General features: G+C 57.6%; 1 protein-coding gene across 2 annotated transcripts; it reads right to left on the bottom strand.

Annotated features, from left to right (window-relative positions):
• Positions 1 to 1,148: 1,148 nt before the first annotated feature.
• Positions 1,149 to 16,429, bottom strand: ABHD6 (abhydrolase domain containing 6, acylglycerol lipase). Of its 2 annotated transcripts, none has more exons than XM_054216612.1 (9): positions 16,343 to 16,429; positions 10,757 to 10,900; positions 6,747 to 6,903; positions 6,219 to 6,332; positions 5,874 to 6,006; positions 4,405 to 4,562; positions 3,572 to 3,626; positions 2,998 to 3,098; positions 1,149 to 2,264 (listed from the first exon to the last, which is right to left on the bottom strand). In XM_054216612.1, the coding sequence occupies exons 2-9, from the start codon at positions 10,873 to 10,875 to the stop codon at positions 2,088 to 2,090; spliced, it is 1,014 nt and encodes a 337-aa protein (XP_054072587.1). In that variant the 5' UTR covers positions 10,876 to 10,900; positions 16,343 to 16,429; the 3' UTR covers positions 1,149 to 2,087. The 2 variants fall into 2 exon arrangements, with proteins under 2 accessions (XP_054072587.1, XP_054072586.1); XM_054216611.1 differs by lacking the exon at positions 16,343 to 16,429 and adding an exon at positions 12,595 to 13,157.
• Positions 16,430 to 17,111: the final 682 nt, after the last annotated feature.

The following is a 17,111-nucleotide window of genomic DNA, read 5'->3' as shown; positions in this document are numbered from 1 at the left end:
GGTATTTAACACACTTTCAAGAGTTTTAAGAGGAATCTTGGCGCTTAAAACCTAACTCCCCTGCCCCTTGAGGTTTTATTTTGCTTCTTGAGTGTTTAGGGCCACCTCCTCTTAATAAAAAGAAAAAAGCAAAATTCGTATTGTCTTTGAAGAGATGGGACTCCAGCCTTCCCCGCCTGCACCGTCTCTCTTGACATTATCAAATATTCCTCGAGGCAAAACCTGCGTCTCCCAGAAAAGTGGGGAGGAAAGAAGCAGCAGGGCAAGTCCCCTGTGCCGTGCATCACCCCGCACCACAGCCCCTTCTTCCTCAAAGGAATAAATAATCATTGCACGGTGGACTCCTTAAATCACTAAATTTTAATAGCCATATAAATCCTTTGTGTACAGCAATCTGTGGCATATGAGAAACCATACAGATACCCAACAACTTTTTCTGGCTTGTACCACATAAAACTATCAGCAATTTTTTTTATTTTTTTTTTTTACATTAACTCCTGTAGTAGAAACAATAACCAAGCAATTAACAGCAAATTCCTAATTTTCTAAAAGAACGATGTTTCTTCTCTGAAAAAGAGCAGAGAAGCCCATGGGGAGTTTCAGATCTACATGTACAGATGGGGGTACCTGGGGAAGACGGCGGGAAGGTGGCTGTCGGCACCGCCAGCCTGCGCACCCGGCCTGGGGGGGGGAGGCTCCATGAGCACCCGGTGTCAGTCCCCGGGGAGGGCTGGGGGTGACCGAGGGGGTGACGGCCGCCTGCTGCTTTGCCTTCCAGAGGACCACGCACCGCCTCGCCCTCCCAGCAGCCGTGGGTCCCGCCGACACCAGGACCAGCCCCCTCCCGCTGGGACACGCAGTGAGGGATCGCAGCCGGGGAGGTGCAGGATCCCTCCCCGCGCATCGCCCCGCAGGCAGCAAAGCGTAGCTTGTCTGCCATTGCCCGTTTCTACCGATAATTTCACTCGGACAGGAGTTATAATCATCGAGAGGACGTATAAGCACACCGTACTTTTCCACGCCAGTGCCTGGCAGGCGAGCCGTGCCCCCTCCTCGCATCCCAGCGAGCCCAGGAGCTCCCATCCCCTGCCCTACTCACACGCACAGCCCGCTCCCGCCCCGCGCGCCTGCTTTGGGTGACGTCGGCGTTTGCAGAATTCACGGAATTCATTAAGGAAGTCGTTATTTACATCAAAGCGTGCAGCAGCGCGACGCGATAGAGGCGCTGAGACAGGAGTTCGCCCGAGTTTCCTGACTCGCACCCTGCCCGCAGGCTTATTGCTGACTCGGGCTCAGGGACCGAATCGCCCCGGGATGGGGGTTTTCCATCCCTCCGGGTCACACAACTGCTGTCTGCACCCCGAGTTGTCACTCGCAATGTTCACCCAGCGGGGGAGCCACCCCCCGGGCGAGGCAGGCTGTGCGCGGGTGCCGCACCCTGGGCAACGTTAAGGCATTACATATACACAGGAGCTGTTGGGGGATTTAAAAAAAAACCCACTCAAAGTGTAAACATTTTTTGCACATACAGTCATTGGACTTCCACGCATGAAGTTTTCGGTTGTTTTCTGCATAAAATCACGAGTTAAGGGAGCTACACAAAAAGCACTCGAGCAGACGCCTGGAGCACTGGGGTTCTTACAGCACGGCAGCATGCAACGCGACGGACTCTAGTAGAAATATCGTAAGTCTCAGTCCAGGACGCTTCCTCCTTCCTAAGCTTCTTATATAGTTTAGGTAAATGTCATTAACAACTACGTGCCGGTAACTCGGGTAAGGTGGGTGGCTGCATAAGGAGCTCCAGCACATGGCATGGCTAGTGCTTGGTGATTTCAGCTCGTTTCTACTTTATCTCTAAGTAGAAAAGGGAGAGAATTCTGCTTCCGTTCCCGTATCTATGGAGGTTGCTCAATGACCCCTAGGTCGCTGTGCCGGCGGTGCTATAGGTTTAGGTATCAGTGATTCTGCCTTCCTCAGGGACTTTGGCACATTCATCCCGATTCGTACAAGATCCCTGAGAACTTATCAAAGCTGCAGTACTTTACAATTGAAAAGACCCGGCGCGGGTGCTCGGCTCCCTGCCACGCTCACGCCTGCTTCTTGTTGTTGTCCGTGCTGTGCAGCAGCGCCAGGAACTCCAGGATGAGGTTGGCCGTCTTGCGGGGCCGCTCCACCACCACCGAGTGCCCGCAGTTCTCCAGGATGTACACGTGGCAGTCCGGGATGGCGCTTGCTAAAACACTGGCGCCGGAAACATCCAGGACCTGGATGGGAGGGGGAAAAATAGTCACTCCCACGGGCCGAGCTAGGTTTGGCTGGCCACCGTAGAAAGCCCACTGGAGCCGCCTTTGCGAGTCCAAGCGAACGCTGAGCAGGGACGCGACAGAGCCCTCGTGATGCCAGCCCCATCCCGCGGTGCCCGTGCCTGGGGACGGGACAGGGAGGCTGCACGGTGCCGGTCTCAGCATGTGGCAGGGAACTCTCTTGGGTGTTTTTTGGCTGCCAAGCTCAGTGCGAAGGGGTCATTGCAAGCAAACGCTTGCACCTTTGCATTTGCGCAGCCCTTTGCATGGCTGCAGCTTGCCCGCTCCCCCCTCGCTCCGTAACCAGCCCTACACACAAACACACAACAAGAGACACGAGTCCCAAGCCCTTGCCTCGCCGCCTGCCCACGGACACCACATCTCTCCCCGGTTGCCAGGACAACTCTTTGCTGGCACTTTATTCCTCTTACAGCCCACGCCTGCCATGGCTGGCACCCGTCCCCTCACCCTCCCCAGCCCCGGCTCTGCTCTCTCCTCCCTCCGGCCCGCGCTGGCTGGCAGCTTTCTGCCCACCACCCCACCAAGTCCCCAGCGGGGACAGGGACACGCGTGTGCCAGCTCCCCGCTAGAGCAAGGCACAGCTCAGCGGCACAGCCTGTGCCGTGCCCCCGTGGGTGGACGCGGGCAGAGATGGAGACACGGTCCCATGGGGGAGGCGGAGGGGACCACTTACCTGGTCCTGCTTTCCCCAGATGACCTGCGTCGGCGCTTTGATCTTGCCCATGTTCTCATGGAGAGAGTGCCTGGACTTTTCATCCACGATTTCTAAGAACACTAGTGGGGGGAAGGGGAGAGTCAGTCAGTGCTACAAGGGGGATGCTTCACCTTCCCTTCTCGCAGGGGTCCCTGCGGGCCAGCCCTACCAGCATCCCCTCAGGGAGAAACCCAGGCAGGGGCGATGGGGAGAGCCCCCAGGGGCTGTCCTTGCGAAGGCCGAGTCCTGCACCGCCACCAAGCCCCTCTGCAGAGACATCGTCCTCCAAGCCCATCTCCGTGCTGGTATTAGCACTAATTAACCCCGCTGCCAGGAAGAGGGCAAAACAGCAACCCCATCACCCAAGGGGGTGGCGGCGTGTGGCTACCAGTGACCAAGGTGCATCCCCAAATCTGTTAATGACATTGCCCCTTCCCACCCTCAGCAAGGCAGCAGGGGGGTACAGGGGACAGATGTCAGCAGGGGACACAGGGCCGGGGACGAGCCATCCCCATGCCGCGGGGGTCAGGCTGGAAAGCCTGGTGAGACTTACGTTTCCGATAAAAATCGTTGTGCGGGATGCGAACGTCAACGAGGCCCTGGAGGATCTGCAGGGAGAGCAGAGGAGAGCTGCTGGGGGGGGACACTGGCACCCCCCTGACATGCCCTGCGCAGCCTGGCCCCGCGCGAGCTCCTTCCTGAGCACCTCTGGCTGGCACAACCGCGCTTAAGTAACATGTATTTCAGCAACGAGTATTTGTCTTTTACGATGCCCATTTTCTGCCCCAGGCCAGCTATTCACAGCCAGCAGGCTGCCTCTGCCATGACTGTGCTTTTCTTCCTCCTTTTATTCTTTTGCTAAAAAAAAAAAAATCGCCAGGTCTTGGCGTTACCTTACTTTTTTTTTCTTACTCTCCAATCTACTCATCCCAGACTTCCTAAGGAAAACCGGCTTAATGGCCAGCCTCTCACCAAGTTCCTCTTGCCTGACAATGAGGTGATTAACATTTCCATTGCTTTACTTAAAAAACAGCAAACAATCCCCCTTCCAGGCCAGACAACAGCTGCCTTAGTTATTTAATGCTTCCTGCCAGCCGTATTTACTAAAAAAACCCTTCGGCATCCCAGCCCGCTGCCAAAGACCTCAGGGGAAGCTGGGAAAAGTGGGTTTGAAGGGAAAGTGGTGGAAAGGTGCTGGGAGCAGGGTTGGGGGTGTCCCTCCTGGGTGATGGGGGCGTCCTGCCTGGGTGACAGAGGCGACGGCAGCACCGGCTCCGCTCCCGGCGTCACCTCGGCTGCCGGCACGCAGGCTCGGGGAGAAGCAAACCCGCTCCCCGCCTCCGAGCCCCCCTTTCCCAGCCGCCGCAGCCAGCCCGGGCTCCTCACCTGCTGCGGCACCTTGAAGCGGACGTAAGAGCAAAGCTTCAGCATATCCGCCATCTCCTCAGGCGTGGAGGGAATTAAAGGGATCCTGTCGATGCTGTCGGACTCTTGCAGCTCCCGGAGCTGCTTAATGAACTTGCTGTCGGTGGTGCTTGGCAGGCCTGGGTCGAACGAGAAGGGGGACACAAGCTAAAACCCAGACGAGACCTGAGCATCGCCATACTGACCTCCCTCATCCCCGCCTCTGGCCTCCTGCTTGGTAACTCATTAAAAAAAAAAACAAACCAAAAAAAACCAAAAAAGAGGCAGAAAGAAAAAAATCTGTACACACAGCAAGCATAATATGTACCCAGAGATACCCCGGCCCTCCTCCTGGCACCACCGAGCCCCGCGGGCTGACATGACACGAGGTGTACTCCCTGTAGACAGGAACGAATACTTTGGCAAAAACTACTGTGCTTATTGTCACGTGGACAGTGGATGCAAGTATTAAAGCCAGTGGCCAGCCTGCCACACTAAAGGGGCGGACAGAAAATTTCAGAAGGCCCATCCGCACGCACCACTGCGGGGGAAAAAACCCCCCAGAAGCTTAACCCCAAACCTCTGTGCAGCCCCCACGCAGAGGTTTCACACCCAGGAGCGCCGGGAGAGTCAGCCGACATCTCTCCCAGAGAGGAGCGGGAACCTTGCCGCCCCCAGAGCCTGGTAGCTAGGTAACGTTCGCTTTGCTGCATTACTTATTTCTTATCTGGGAGCCGCTTTCCTTGTGTGGGAGGGGGAAGGAGCTGCTATAACAACCGGGATGCAGCAAAGCCCTCCCTGGCAGAGAAGCGCCCTGCCAAACCCCCCATGCCTCCTGCAGGTGTCATGCCCAGGCTCCCCTGAGCACCCCCCGGCCAAGGGGGTGGCGGGGATGGAGGGGACGGTGGGGATGGAGGGGACGGTGGGGATGGAGGGGTGCTGCATGGGCACAGGAACACCCCGCTGACCTGCGCCTGGCCCCAAAATGCTCTTCCCACTTGGGAGCACCCAAACATGGGAGGATGGAGCCACCCACCTCCCAAAGCCCCAGCCCTCCGGCACACTGGGGCTCTCAAGCCGCCAGACTGGGGAGGCTTTTCCCAGCGCTGCCTGGGTTCCCTCTCCAGAGCCGAGAGGCTATGGATGTGCCACGTAAAACGGCTGCCACCCCAAGGGGAAACGCGTTTTCTTCCAGAGCACGACTTGTCCCGTTTGTCCCAGTCCCAGCTCTAAGCACAGCATAGCACGGCACACTCCAAAGCCCTGGAGAAGAGCAGTCAGGACAAGGCTGTGATTTCCTCCCATGCCCTGCCAGACATTTTCAGACTGTACATACAAAGTATTTCAAAATGCTTTGCACTAAAAGCCTATTTGGCTGCCAGCGCTGCTTTGGGCTTTCGCACCAGCTCCTGCTCCCCCTCTCCCCGTCCCGCCTCCCCTGCACTGCCCACCTGCAGGACAGATGAGAGTCAGGCTGCAAATGTCTTCTGGGTACTGCGCGGCATAGACGCCAGCTACGTTCCCCCCCATGGAAGTGCCAACCAGATGAAACGGCCTTCTGTTCAGCTTGATGCACTCCACGAACTGGCAGGGGAGCAGAAGGAGCGTTGTTAGGGGAGAGGAAGCAACAGCATGGGGTCATTAGAGAAATTCAAAAAAGCTTGAGGTCAGCGGCTCTGGCTGCCCGGGAAGGGCTGTGGGTGGGAATGGGGCCACATGAGGCAGAGCTCGCGGCGCTGAGCATCCCTCACATCCCCACGTCCCTCTGCAGAGGCGACGCAACGCCAGGGCGTTACCTGGTGGATTCTCTTAGCTTGCCCGCTAATGGAGTAATCGTCCAAGGCCGAGCGGGTCGTGCCCTCGTGCCCGGGCATGTCAACGCACACCAAGTGCAGGTTCTTCGGCAGGAACTGTGGAAACAAACCAGGGGTGGTTACGGCACAGGGGAACTGCTGCAAAGCCCAGGGATGGAAACTGGTGACCACAGGTGGGAGTAGGGGGTTGGCTCTCCTCCTAGCAGCCCCTGGTTCCTCGTGCACCATAAGAAGTCAGCTCAGGTACCAAGGTTGACACGATGAGAAACCACAGACAAGACCAGCATCCCATGGAGGACACAGGTACATACCGCTCTCCCCTGCATCTCTGCATGTCATAGGGATGAAAGGGATACAACAAGGCACCAGCACAGAGCTGAGGAGGGTGTTTCCAGCACATTACAGCCATCATCACAGCCCATGCGTGCAACGGTTGGGTCCCCACACCACCCCCAAGCCCAGGACCATTGACTCTTGCTACGGAGCAACGTGATGGAAATGGAGTCCCACCTTGACTATGGACAGCCACATGTCTTTGTGGGCTGAGAACCCATGTAACATCAGGATGGACGGTCGGTATCCAGGTCTCCCTCTATAGGAATAACAAAACTGATAGTCATCGTAGTTTGCATATCTAACCTGCATACCCAAGGCTCGGCGCCAGTACCTGGAAACAAGGAGAAAACAACACCAGTGAGTGAGGCAAGACCAGGGCCCAGCGACAATATAAGCCAGGTGGCAGGTCCAAACTCAGCCGCAGATTTGTGAGTTTGCTAAGGCCAGTTAGGCTGGGCTCGCACCGCTGCCATCATGGCCCTAACTGGGACTAATTCTGAGCATCTCTTCCCTGGACCAGACCCCGTGCTTACATGTGATCCCTTACATGTGTATTACCAGCCACTGGCTATTCATGGCTGCCCTGGAGATGGCTTGTGGAGACACTCTGTTTGTTAAAAACTTAAAAAAATACCCAAAATAACTAATTTGCACAATTCCCTCAAGGAAATGGAAGCGGACCGGAATAACAATGCTAAAACTGAAAACGCCCGAAGGTTGGTATGAGGAGAGAGGCTCCAGAGAGGAAGGCAGCAGGCATGGGGAGGCAGCGTGCCGGCCGGGCAGGCACGTGTTCCAGGTGGGTAAGGTGGATCTGTCACGGGTTTATTTGGACACAGCCCTACAGCCATGGGACAACATCACCCCACAGACAAGCACATCGGAGCCCAGCCAAAAAACAACCCTGTCACCAGGAGCACCGCAGAAACCCCGTTCCCATATGCCAACTAGATGATCTTTAAGGATGTATTTATACACACGCGAAGGACCGGAGAGGACCATCCTTACCCAAGGTCAAACACCCCAGAAGATCCCGGGCTAACCCCAGGGAAAGTGGCGGGTTATTCCTCTGAAAGCAGAGAGGCAGACAGCTCCTGCCAGCGCACCCTCGCAGGCTGCTCAAAGAGCATGCAGCAAAACTGCCGGCCAGAGGGGACCTGGATGGAGATTATCGGTGACACTTTGGACACATGATGTGTACGTGCGGTCCAAGACGGAGGAGCAGGCACGCTTTCGCTGCACTTCCCCTATGTTCAGACATAACCCTTGTCAGGACAACTACCGGGCTACTCCTCATGGCCAAGACACCCGCAAATATTTTTATACACCACACCAGAATTTATTTGAGACACAAGAGCAAGGTCACCAACACTGCTGGGCTGTCCTAGCTCTCTGCCCACTCAAAGCTTATGCATAGTACAATCCTCTTTTGGCATAATCCCTTTTTGGAGGGAGTTAGCGGGACTTAAGCAGCATCTCGGCTCTGTGCTGGTCCTACAAGGAGAGGTGAATTTCTCCCTGAATAAGTCTTAAGAGTCCTCGCCTCAAAGGCACCGGTGTAAACTACTGATGGGCAAGATGATAACATTTTTAGCAACTGATCCTGATGGATCAATTCAGCAGAAGGCAAAATAATCTGTGCAAAGCTGAACTGATCCCTCGCAAGGTGTTAACACGCTTAGCGGCAGCGGCTAAACTGATTAACCCCCGTTAGCAGAGCCCACGGGTGCTGGGGCCGGGGTCAGCGGGGCAGCCCTGGACGTCACGCCCGGCAGAGATGCGCATTAGCGGCAGGGGAGGGAGCCAGGCCACCGGCGATGGGGGCCCTGCCTGACCCTTGGCTACGCCGGCTGAGGACACGCAGACCGGCAGCGAGGAGGAGGAACGGGGCAGCGAGCGGTGGGAGAAGGGAGAAGCATCCCCCGGGGACCTGCCGGGAGCTGTGCCGCAAAGCTGGGGCTGCACGGGGATAAAAGGAGGGGAGGGGGGCAGCATGGCGTGCCATCTGCCCCCTCTTCCGCCTCTGCCAATGGCGAAACACAACGATTTTTCCCCAAAGAAAGCCGACTCATAAGGAAGCACCTAGGAAAGGAAAAGAAAAGGGCAAAGCCGCTCTTCTCGCCTGCTGTCCCTAAGATAAGGGGTGCCCGTGAAGCACAGAGCATCGCAGCTACTCCTGCACGACGCCAGCGCTGCCAGAAACGCTGGAAGAGAGACAGATGGAGGCATTCACCCTTCAAAAGAAAACAGCCCTGCTGATCGCCGCTCACACGCTCCCTCCCTCAGCCAAACGCAGACCGACCTGCCCACGGCGCGTTTTCACTCAGCCCCTACTTTGCGACCCCGAGGGACCAGGCAGCAGGGTCTTCTCCACCTCCCTCTCAACCCGGTCTTCCCCTGAACGGACCCACGTTGTATCCCTCAGCTTTTATACCAAGCACGATGCAGATGGGATGGAATACCTTCTTGGTCAGTTTTGGGTCACCTGCCCTGTCCCCTCCTCCCCACCGGTGCGACCCCTCTACGCTTTTCTGCTTCCAACCCTCCAACGGGGCAAATAATGAAGTTAGCCGAGCTTGGTTGCTATAGCAATAAATATAAGCAAGAGCCTCTCCGTGTACCATTCCTCGGCACAAATTACAAATAATCAGGTCTTATCGCTCTGAGAGCAGTTTCTGCGCAAGACTCTGTTAATTTCAGAAGGTTAGTTACAAGAGGCTTGGCTGCAAAGTAAAATTACTGAACCGAAAATTGGTTCTGTTTTCCCTCAAACCAGGACGTCTGGCTCCTCAAAGCTCCCGGCATCAGCCCCTTGCGCCTCCTTTGCCCTGTCCTGCCACCCCTGCCTGTGGCTCTCTGAAGGGTTCGCCCTGACCGCACTCTCTCTGCTCCGGTGCGGCAGCGTTCCTCCGGTGATCCTCCTCGGAACTCGAGCCCATCAGGGTCCTCCTTGGCTCGTATGTCCAACGGAAAAAGCCCCCTTTGAGTGACAAACCCGTTACCATCCGGACCTGTCCCCAGGCAGCGGCAGCCTGGACGTCCCCGGGGCAGGAGGCTGTCACACCGCCCGCTCCCCTTTGCAGAGCGGCGTTTGGCCTCACAGCTCCCCACGCGACGCACAACGGGAAGAAATTCTCCCCCCGCGCCCATCCAGTCGCTGGGGTTTTCATCCCGTCCTCCCTCAGCCCCTAGACGCTGTGATGAAAAGCTCGCTACCGAATGCGCCGTTAGAAACGGGCTTCATCGCACTGCTGCATCCGAGCGCCGGGGTGGGATGATGTCTTTGGTTTGGAAACAACCTGTGAGGAAAACTGCAGGAGCCACCATCTGCCGGCAGCACGTGAGGGCTGCCTGCCGCGCTGCCTGCTGCTGCCGGCTGAGGAGACGCTGCCCCGGCTTCTGAAGGGAGCCTTATTCCACTTTCCCCTGCCGCAAACCCAGAGAGGAAAGCCACCAGCGTGCTTATCCCTGATTTCCAGGGACAGATGAGGACTGAAGGATGTAGTGCCTGCCGGCACCGGAAAGGATAACATGCAAGGGGGTAAGGAAAAGCATCGCTCCACCTTCTCTGATGCTCCAGCCCAGAGGAGAGGGGGAGAATGAGAAAAGCCTCGTCCGTAACTACTAGCTAGAGAAAAGTCCCCCCTGCGGAGCAGGCTGTTAATCGGGAGGGAGCGTGTGAGCCAGGGCAGAGGCGGCAGAGCCGAGGACACCCACGCCGACGACGGCTGCACTGAGGCGGCAGCAGGTCAGCAGCCTGCCGGGGCTGCCAGGCTGAGGGACAGGCAGCAACAGCCGTGCTTTTCCCAGCCGCCATCCCATCCTCGGGGAAAACAACCCAGAAGCGTTCGGAGATGCTGTGATTTGGGACCAGGACAGGAGTCAGCCTAGCTGAGGCTGCCCCGACAAGGCATAAGCCTCAGCAGCAAAAAAGCAATAAAAAAATGCCATTTTCTTCTTCCAGAGATGCCTAAAGCCACACACAGCCGGTATGTCCGTGGAAAACCCCACCTCGCCTGCTCCTATCGCCGTCACGGGCAGGATCGCCCACCTCTGCCCATGCCGCCTTGCTGCCCGTGGCTTCTTGTGCGCCTGTGTGTGTGCCAGGGCGCAGGGACCCGAGGGGGACCGGCAGTAATTCCACCCCCGCAGTAAAGCGAGAGCAGCCGGGCTAATGAACTCACCAGTAGTAGATGCGGATGAGCGCTGAGGGCCAGAGGAGGAAGGAGGCCACGAAGGCCAGGATGGGGATGGCCAAGGTGCCACCGGCGATGACAAACATGTTCAGCACATCCGGGTCCATGCTGCTCTTCACCGCTGGGCCTCACCTGCCCACATTTAGGGAAGGGTCAGAGGTTAAACACCAGAAACAATGACAAGTCGACGCTAAATGAGCTCGCTGCTGCCAGGGAGAGAGGAGAGCAGCTCTGCGAGAGGCAGAGGATACCGCGCGGGAGCGCGGCAAAGTCTCATTCAGTTTTAAAACTCAATTATTTGTTCTGGTTCCTTAAAGGATCTAATTATTGCAATGTTAACCTCGCAGGAGAGCACTTCTCAAAGGGGCAATAAGCACAGACCACATCCACGGCCACAGGCCATGACGTGGCCCTTGGGGCGCTTTGCAGACGGGGGGTGGGAATCAGACCCTTGGGTGCAGGCAGCCTTTCCCCCCCGACAATGGGTGCAGGCAGGGCTGCCTTAACACAGCCTCCACGTTTCTTTCCAGAGGCAGCGTCCAGCTCCGACTCCCCTCCCCCTGCCCAATCCCAAATCCCCAGCGCAGCTACAACCACTGACCTAGAATTGATGGCTTGAGCCCGGCTCTCATTACGGCTCCGCACAGGCACCAACTAATCAAGGGAGCAGAGCCTATTAATGGGCTCGGGAACCAAAGGAAACAACCTGGCAGGGCGCTCTTTGGCCACCAGCCCTTATCTGAGACAAATTCATCCCCGCCCCCACGTCCTCGCTCCTGCCCCACGGACACAGGGACGTTTTGCACTTGCTGTTTTGCACAGGTCCCCATCCTGGCTCCTGAGCATCCTTCGGACAAATCTCAGGGGCGGCAGACGGAGGGCACAGGGCACAAGGGCGAGCTCTCACGCAACGCCACACTCATCCCTGAACTCGCCCCACCACAGGCAGCTGGGATATATTTTTCTCATTAAGAGATTAAACCCTGCCGCACATGTATCTCCTCTAATTCCCCCTGCTAACCAACCTATGCCTCACCATTTCCTCGGCGCTAGCTCTCTTGTCACACATTTATAAAATGAAACACCCTCAACGCCTGCTCTCCCACCAGCCGTCGCCCTACGTCCTCACCACCACATTTCTCCGTGCCAGGACAGGCGGATTTATTTCTGCTTCCTGCAAGACTCACGGCGGTATGCGGTGTGTATGTCGTAGGTTACGCCGCGAAGCAGGAACCGAATCACCCCAGTCACGTCCTCTCCCCGCTCCGACGCCATCACGCTGGATCACATCAACCCCCCCCCATTACACACAACCACAAACAACGGCTCACGGAGCCTCTGAAGGAACAGCCGGGTTTGCCCTCTTGCCCCAGGGAGAACAGGAATAACTGAACTTTGGGGAGTAACTGTAAATATTTCCACCAGGCACCTCCTTAACAAAGCTAAACCTCGTTTCCTTCTTCAAGCCTGAACAACACGCCGTTATTCGTTTAATTAATACTTTGTAGCAAGATCTTTGATCTCTGCACGGCTTGTTCATAGATAAACGCTTTGTACGACAGACAAACCTTGCACGCAAGAGCAGGCCTGCACAGGAGCCCTGAAAGCACTTGCTGCGTTTTGCCACGTCGCTAAAACGGGGAAATTAAGCACAGAAAATCACCGTCATCCCCACCAGTGACCCCTAACAAGTGAAGGCTGCAGCAGGGGAAAGCGCGGGGCGATGGGAGCCCCCGCGCTCCCCGGTGTGGGGTCACCAGCTCTGCCGCCTCCCGCCGCGCTTGGGAAATAAAACAAGGAGAAAGCCTTTAAAAAGCTCAGCTTACTTTGCAGAGATCCCCTCCTCCTCTCGGCACGGGTCCTGCTCGCCGGGGGTAGTGGCAGTGTGTGAAAACACTGTCGGAAGAGAGGGGGTGGGAGGGGGGAAGTCAAAATCCCACTCCTGCTTTTTTTTCCTCCTTCCAGGCTCGGTAGCTGGGCGAGACGGTGAGTTTGGGGTATTTAAGCCACCGGCTTCCCTTCAAGACGCCTCATCTTCACCCTCTGACCAACCTTTCCCCTGTTTATGTAAACGCGGTCTTTTGTGCAATAAAGCCAAGTGAGGGCACTTGTTCCAAGCAGGAACAAAGTGCAAGCTGCCATCGGAGACAGAGCGACAGCCGGCGCGGCACGGTGGGGAGAGCCGAGGCCAGCAGCCCCCGCCGCCGCCGGGCTGCAGCACCCAGCACAACAGGGCTCATGGTTGTGCTTGGGGTGATTACAGCTATTAGAACAAAGCCAGCTAAGCTCCTTCCCATCCCCTTCCTCTTCGTCTTAAATGTAATTTTCCAAATGCTCTCAGTGCCGTCCCCCGCCCTCCGCCGAGCCTCCCCTGTGCGAGTCGGCTTGAAGCGTAGCGCAGCCGCAGGAAATTACTGGAGAGGCAGGAAAACGACAGGCCTGAACTTGCCGGCAGCTTTTGGCCATGGAAATTCAAGCTGGAAGCACAGCGAGAGCACCAGCCCCCCCCTGCACAAGCACTGGGGGCTGCTTCAACCCAGAAAATCCCCAAGAGATCCCCCCTGCCGCGGCTGCGGGGCCGGAGGCAGCCTGGGGGGGCTGCCATCCCCATCCTGCCGGAGCGTTTCGGCAGGGCCATGGCAGCCGCCGCTCACCACGTGAGCCCTGGCGCCCAATGCCGGCCACGAGCACCCAGCAAACCCCACTCAGGGCTCCCGCCGGCCACGGGTGCCCGGGGGAGAGAATGCTCGGGGAGCCCCACAGTGTGGCCAAGCCAGAGCATCGCCACTGATTTCCATGGTCACCCCCGATGGAGGCAGTGGGAAGGAAAACGCCGTCAGGCCCAGCCCCGGCAGTCAGAGGCAGCCACCATCACCCCGGTCCCCAGCACCCCCAGCCCAGTAAAGCCACCCCTGTGCCCAGCAGCGCTGCGGAGACAGCGGCTGCCCAGAGCCACAGGGGAGCACCCACAGTGCCAGCCCTCTGCCATGGCGCTTTGCCTGCGGGATGATCCCCCTCCCGGCTGCACCCATCCATACTGGGAACAGGAGCGGGCAGCATCACCCCAGACACTGGCACGGTCCTGCACTACCAGCTAGAGAGACATCGCGGACATAAAAATAAAAGCGAGCCCTGTGGTAACAGCCGTAAGCCTTCAGACCACAGCTCATCCATCACTTTGAGGCGCCCTGTGACCAGGAGTCACAGCAAACGGCCCCAGGCATTGCTACTGCCTGCTTGGTAGGATCTCCGAGTACCTCGTAAATTAAGCTGGAAACATCAATTAGGCGAGTCTGATAAATACCGTGTGATCACGCTGGCGATAGGGCCAAGCGGGCTGCGCAGCCGGCAGGACACAGGATGCCAAACCAGGAGCCGCAGGCACTACCCACCGCGGTCCCTGCGTCCCGCCTGGGAGGACCTCCCCCTGATAAGCCACCCCAGGTAATGGGATGGATGGACCAAGGACGCGAAAAGTCTCCACTTCTCTCCCAGTTCCTCCCCTGCGCCAAATTCAAGCAGGTGCCTCACCACCTGCAAACAGAGGGGCCAAGAGGCGGGAGGGGGCTGCAGGTTGCTACGGAGGACAGCACGTCGATGACAATAAAGGGACAATAAAATACTGTGAGCAAGGTTTGAGTCCTCGTTGGTGTTTTTTCTCCTTCAGGCTCATTGGATCACAGCGGGGAGGCGGGAGAAGACCCAAGAGTGCACATCAGGTGTATATATCGATTGTTTCCAAGCCCCAGGTAAGATGCAGCAGCAGCACCACACCCCAGCGCGTGGGATCAAAAAACGGCATTTTTCTTTAAAAAAAAAAAAAAAAAAAAAAAAAAAAGCAACCACAGAAATGTGAAAGCGGCTGGGATTGTTACCCAGGGAGACGGGAGGCTCTTCCCCAGGATCAGCATCCCTCCATCTCTCGCAGAGCAGGGCTCGGAGCCAGCCTCTCTGACGGGGCGAGAGTTGGCAAGGGGTCCCTGGGGGGGGGTGTGTGTGTGTGCACGCTGGGGGGCTGCGGCACAAAAGCCTTCACAAGGCAGAGGGGCTCGGCTGGGAAGGACAGAGCAGCAGCAAGGCCAAGGAGGGTTTTCACAACGCAGGAGTCAGACGCGCGCGCTCCCTGACCGGCCGTGCCAAAATTCAGGCCCAAAGGTTGTATGGGGCCGGGCTCACTGGGGCTGGGCTGAAAACGGGGGCTGCTGCCTCCACTCAGCGTTGGGCTCCCCGCTCCCAGTGCAGCCCAGGGCTCACCAACAGCAGATTTGGGAACTCCGAATAGCTGAAAGCTAGGAAGCACATTCAGGCATACTCTAGGGTTTGGGTTTTTTTTGAAGAGCTGAAGAAGAAGAAACACCTACCAACGTTAAGATCCCACTGCAGAAACAGGGGGCTTTGACAGGCCTCCGCGGCTGAGATTGGGCCCCCCCAAAACCCTGACTTACACCGCTAACCCTGTAAGAAGAAAAACCCAAATCATGCAAGTAAGCCACTTCCCTTGGAAACCGCCTCCCCCTTGGCATCCTCAACAGCCAGAAAAATAATACTGCCCATAAACGACGACATAACTAATATTACAGTCCCTCAGAGGTATGTTTTGCAGCGTGATCTTTCAGATGCCAGTCACAGTGAAATTATAATTTAAGATCTATTAATATTCGAACGATCTCTGTCCGTCAGCCAGCCAGCTCTCAATCCACCCTCTGGAGGGCTGGGAATAGGAAATGTGTCCTTTAACCTTCATTTATTTATAGTCGGCAGAAATGAGATCATTATTTCTGCAGCGCCGTTTCACGAAACGTGAATCTCTGACCCATTTGTAACCGTGCAACACGGCTCTTAAACCTCAGCCAGAGAGTCCGGGCTGGCCCCCTCCCCACGCTGCTGCACCCCGGGCTGGGAACACGCAGGGACAAGCCGTCAGCGTCACCGCCAGCCAGCCTGGGGACAAAGCGGCTGAAAAGCGCGACCGGAGCAGGCTGTGCTGCCAGCCAGCCGCTGGTTTAGAAATTCATAACGTGCCCGTTCCCCTTCCGGACCCCGTCACCATCCTCATCCTGCCGCACATGCATGCAGCGGAGCATGCACGGCGCATCTGGTGTCACGAGTGCGCCCGGACTCAGCCCTCTCCTGGGTGGTTGGCGGGGGGCGGGGGGGGGACGGGTATAGGAAAGAGATGTTGGGAGGGAAGGGGGTCACCTCTAGGTCCCCTCTCCCAGCACACATCCCCCCCCCACCACTCCCTAAAAGCATCCTCCAGCAAAATGACGGCATCCTCCAAACAGATGCAACGCCGCTCTCCTCCCCTCCGTTTTCTGATTGTATTTTTTTTTCGGGGGGGGGGGGGGGAATTTTAAGGCAAATTAATTTAAGGCATTTTGGCTTTGCTCCTGATGTCCTGCCCGCTCTCCCTCCTCACCCCCAGCCATGCGACCGGGGGGGTGGGGGGGACCGGGGCGGGGGGGGGGCCCGGACGCCGTTCCGGCGTCCGGGCCCCCCCCCGCCCCGGTCCCCCCCCCCGGTCCTGGAATTGCTACTATTAGTCCCGTATCCCCCCCCGTCCCCGTCTCTCACCGATCCGATCCGTGCCGGGCCGCAATGGCAGCGTTGAGAGACGAAACGCGGCGGCTCCGTTGCGCCCTCCCTCCGCGCCGGTAGCGGGGCGGCTCCGCGGGGGCGCAGCGGAGCGCGGCAGCGGCGAGGCGGGGATGCGGGAGGGGGGATGTAGAGGGGATACAACCGGGTTGCAAGGTGGGGGGGGGGGGGGCGGGTGGGAGAACGGGGTGCAAGGGGAGGGTGGGAGGACGTAATGGGGGTTCCATGGGGGTGGAAGGGGGGCTGCAGTGGGCTGTAATGGGGGTGCAAAGGTGGCTAAAATGGGGGGGGGGGGGGATGCAGTGGGGCTTCAATGGAGGTGGAAGAGGGGGGGTGGAATGGAGCTGCAGCAGGGACACAAGGGGGGACATAATTGGGCTTCCATGAGGGTATAGGGGTGGAAGCGGGGCGGGGGGGGGCTGCAATGGGGGGGATACAGCGGAGCGGTGACAGAGGGATGCGATGGGACTGCAAGGGAGGGATGCCGTAGGGTTGCGGCAGGAATGCAAAGGGGGGTGTCGCAGGGGTATAATTGCAGGACATAATTGGGTTTCCATGGGGTCGCAAGGTGGGCACAGCAGCAATGCAATGGGGGGGTGCAAGGGGGATACAACACGGGGGCAAGGGGGGGGGATGCAAAGAGGCTGCAAGGGGATATGCCAGGGATACAACAGGGCTGCAGTGGGGTACAAACGGAGTGTGAAGGGGATACAACAGGGTGAGAGGGGGTTGCAATGGGGCTGCAACA

The sequence above is a fragment of the Rissa tridactyla genome, chromosome 10 (genome assembly GCF_028500815.1).
Source record: "Rissa tridactyla isolate bRisTri1 chromosome 10, bRisTri1.patW.cur.20221130, whole genome shotgun sequence".
Taxonomy (NCBI): Eukaryota; Metazoa; Chordata; class Aves; order Charadriiformes; family Laridae; genus Rissa; species Rissa tridactyla.
Note: the sequence above shows the minus strand (reverse complement) of the source record. Positions and strands in the feature narration are given on the sequence as shown.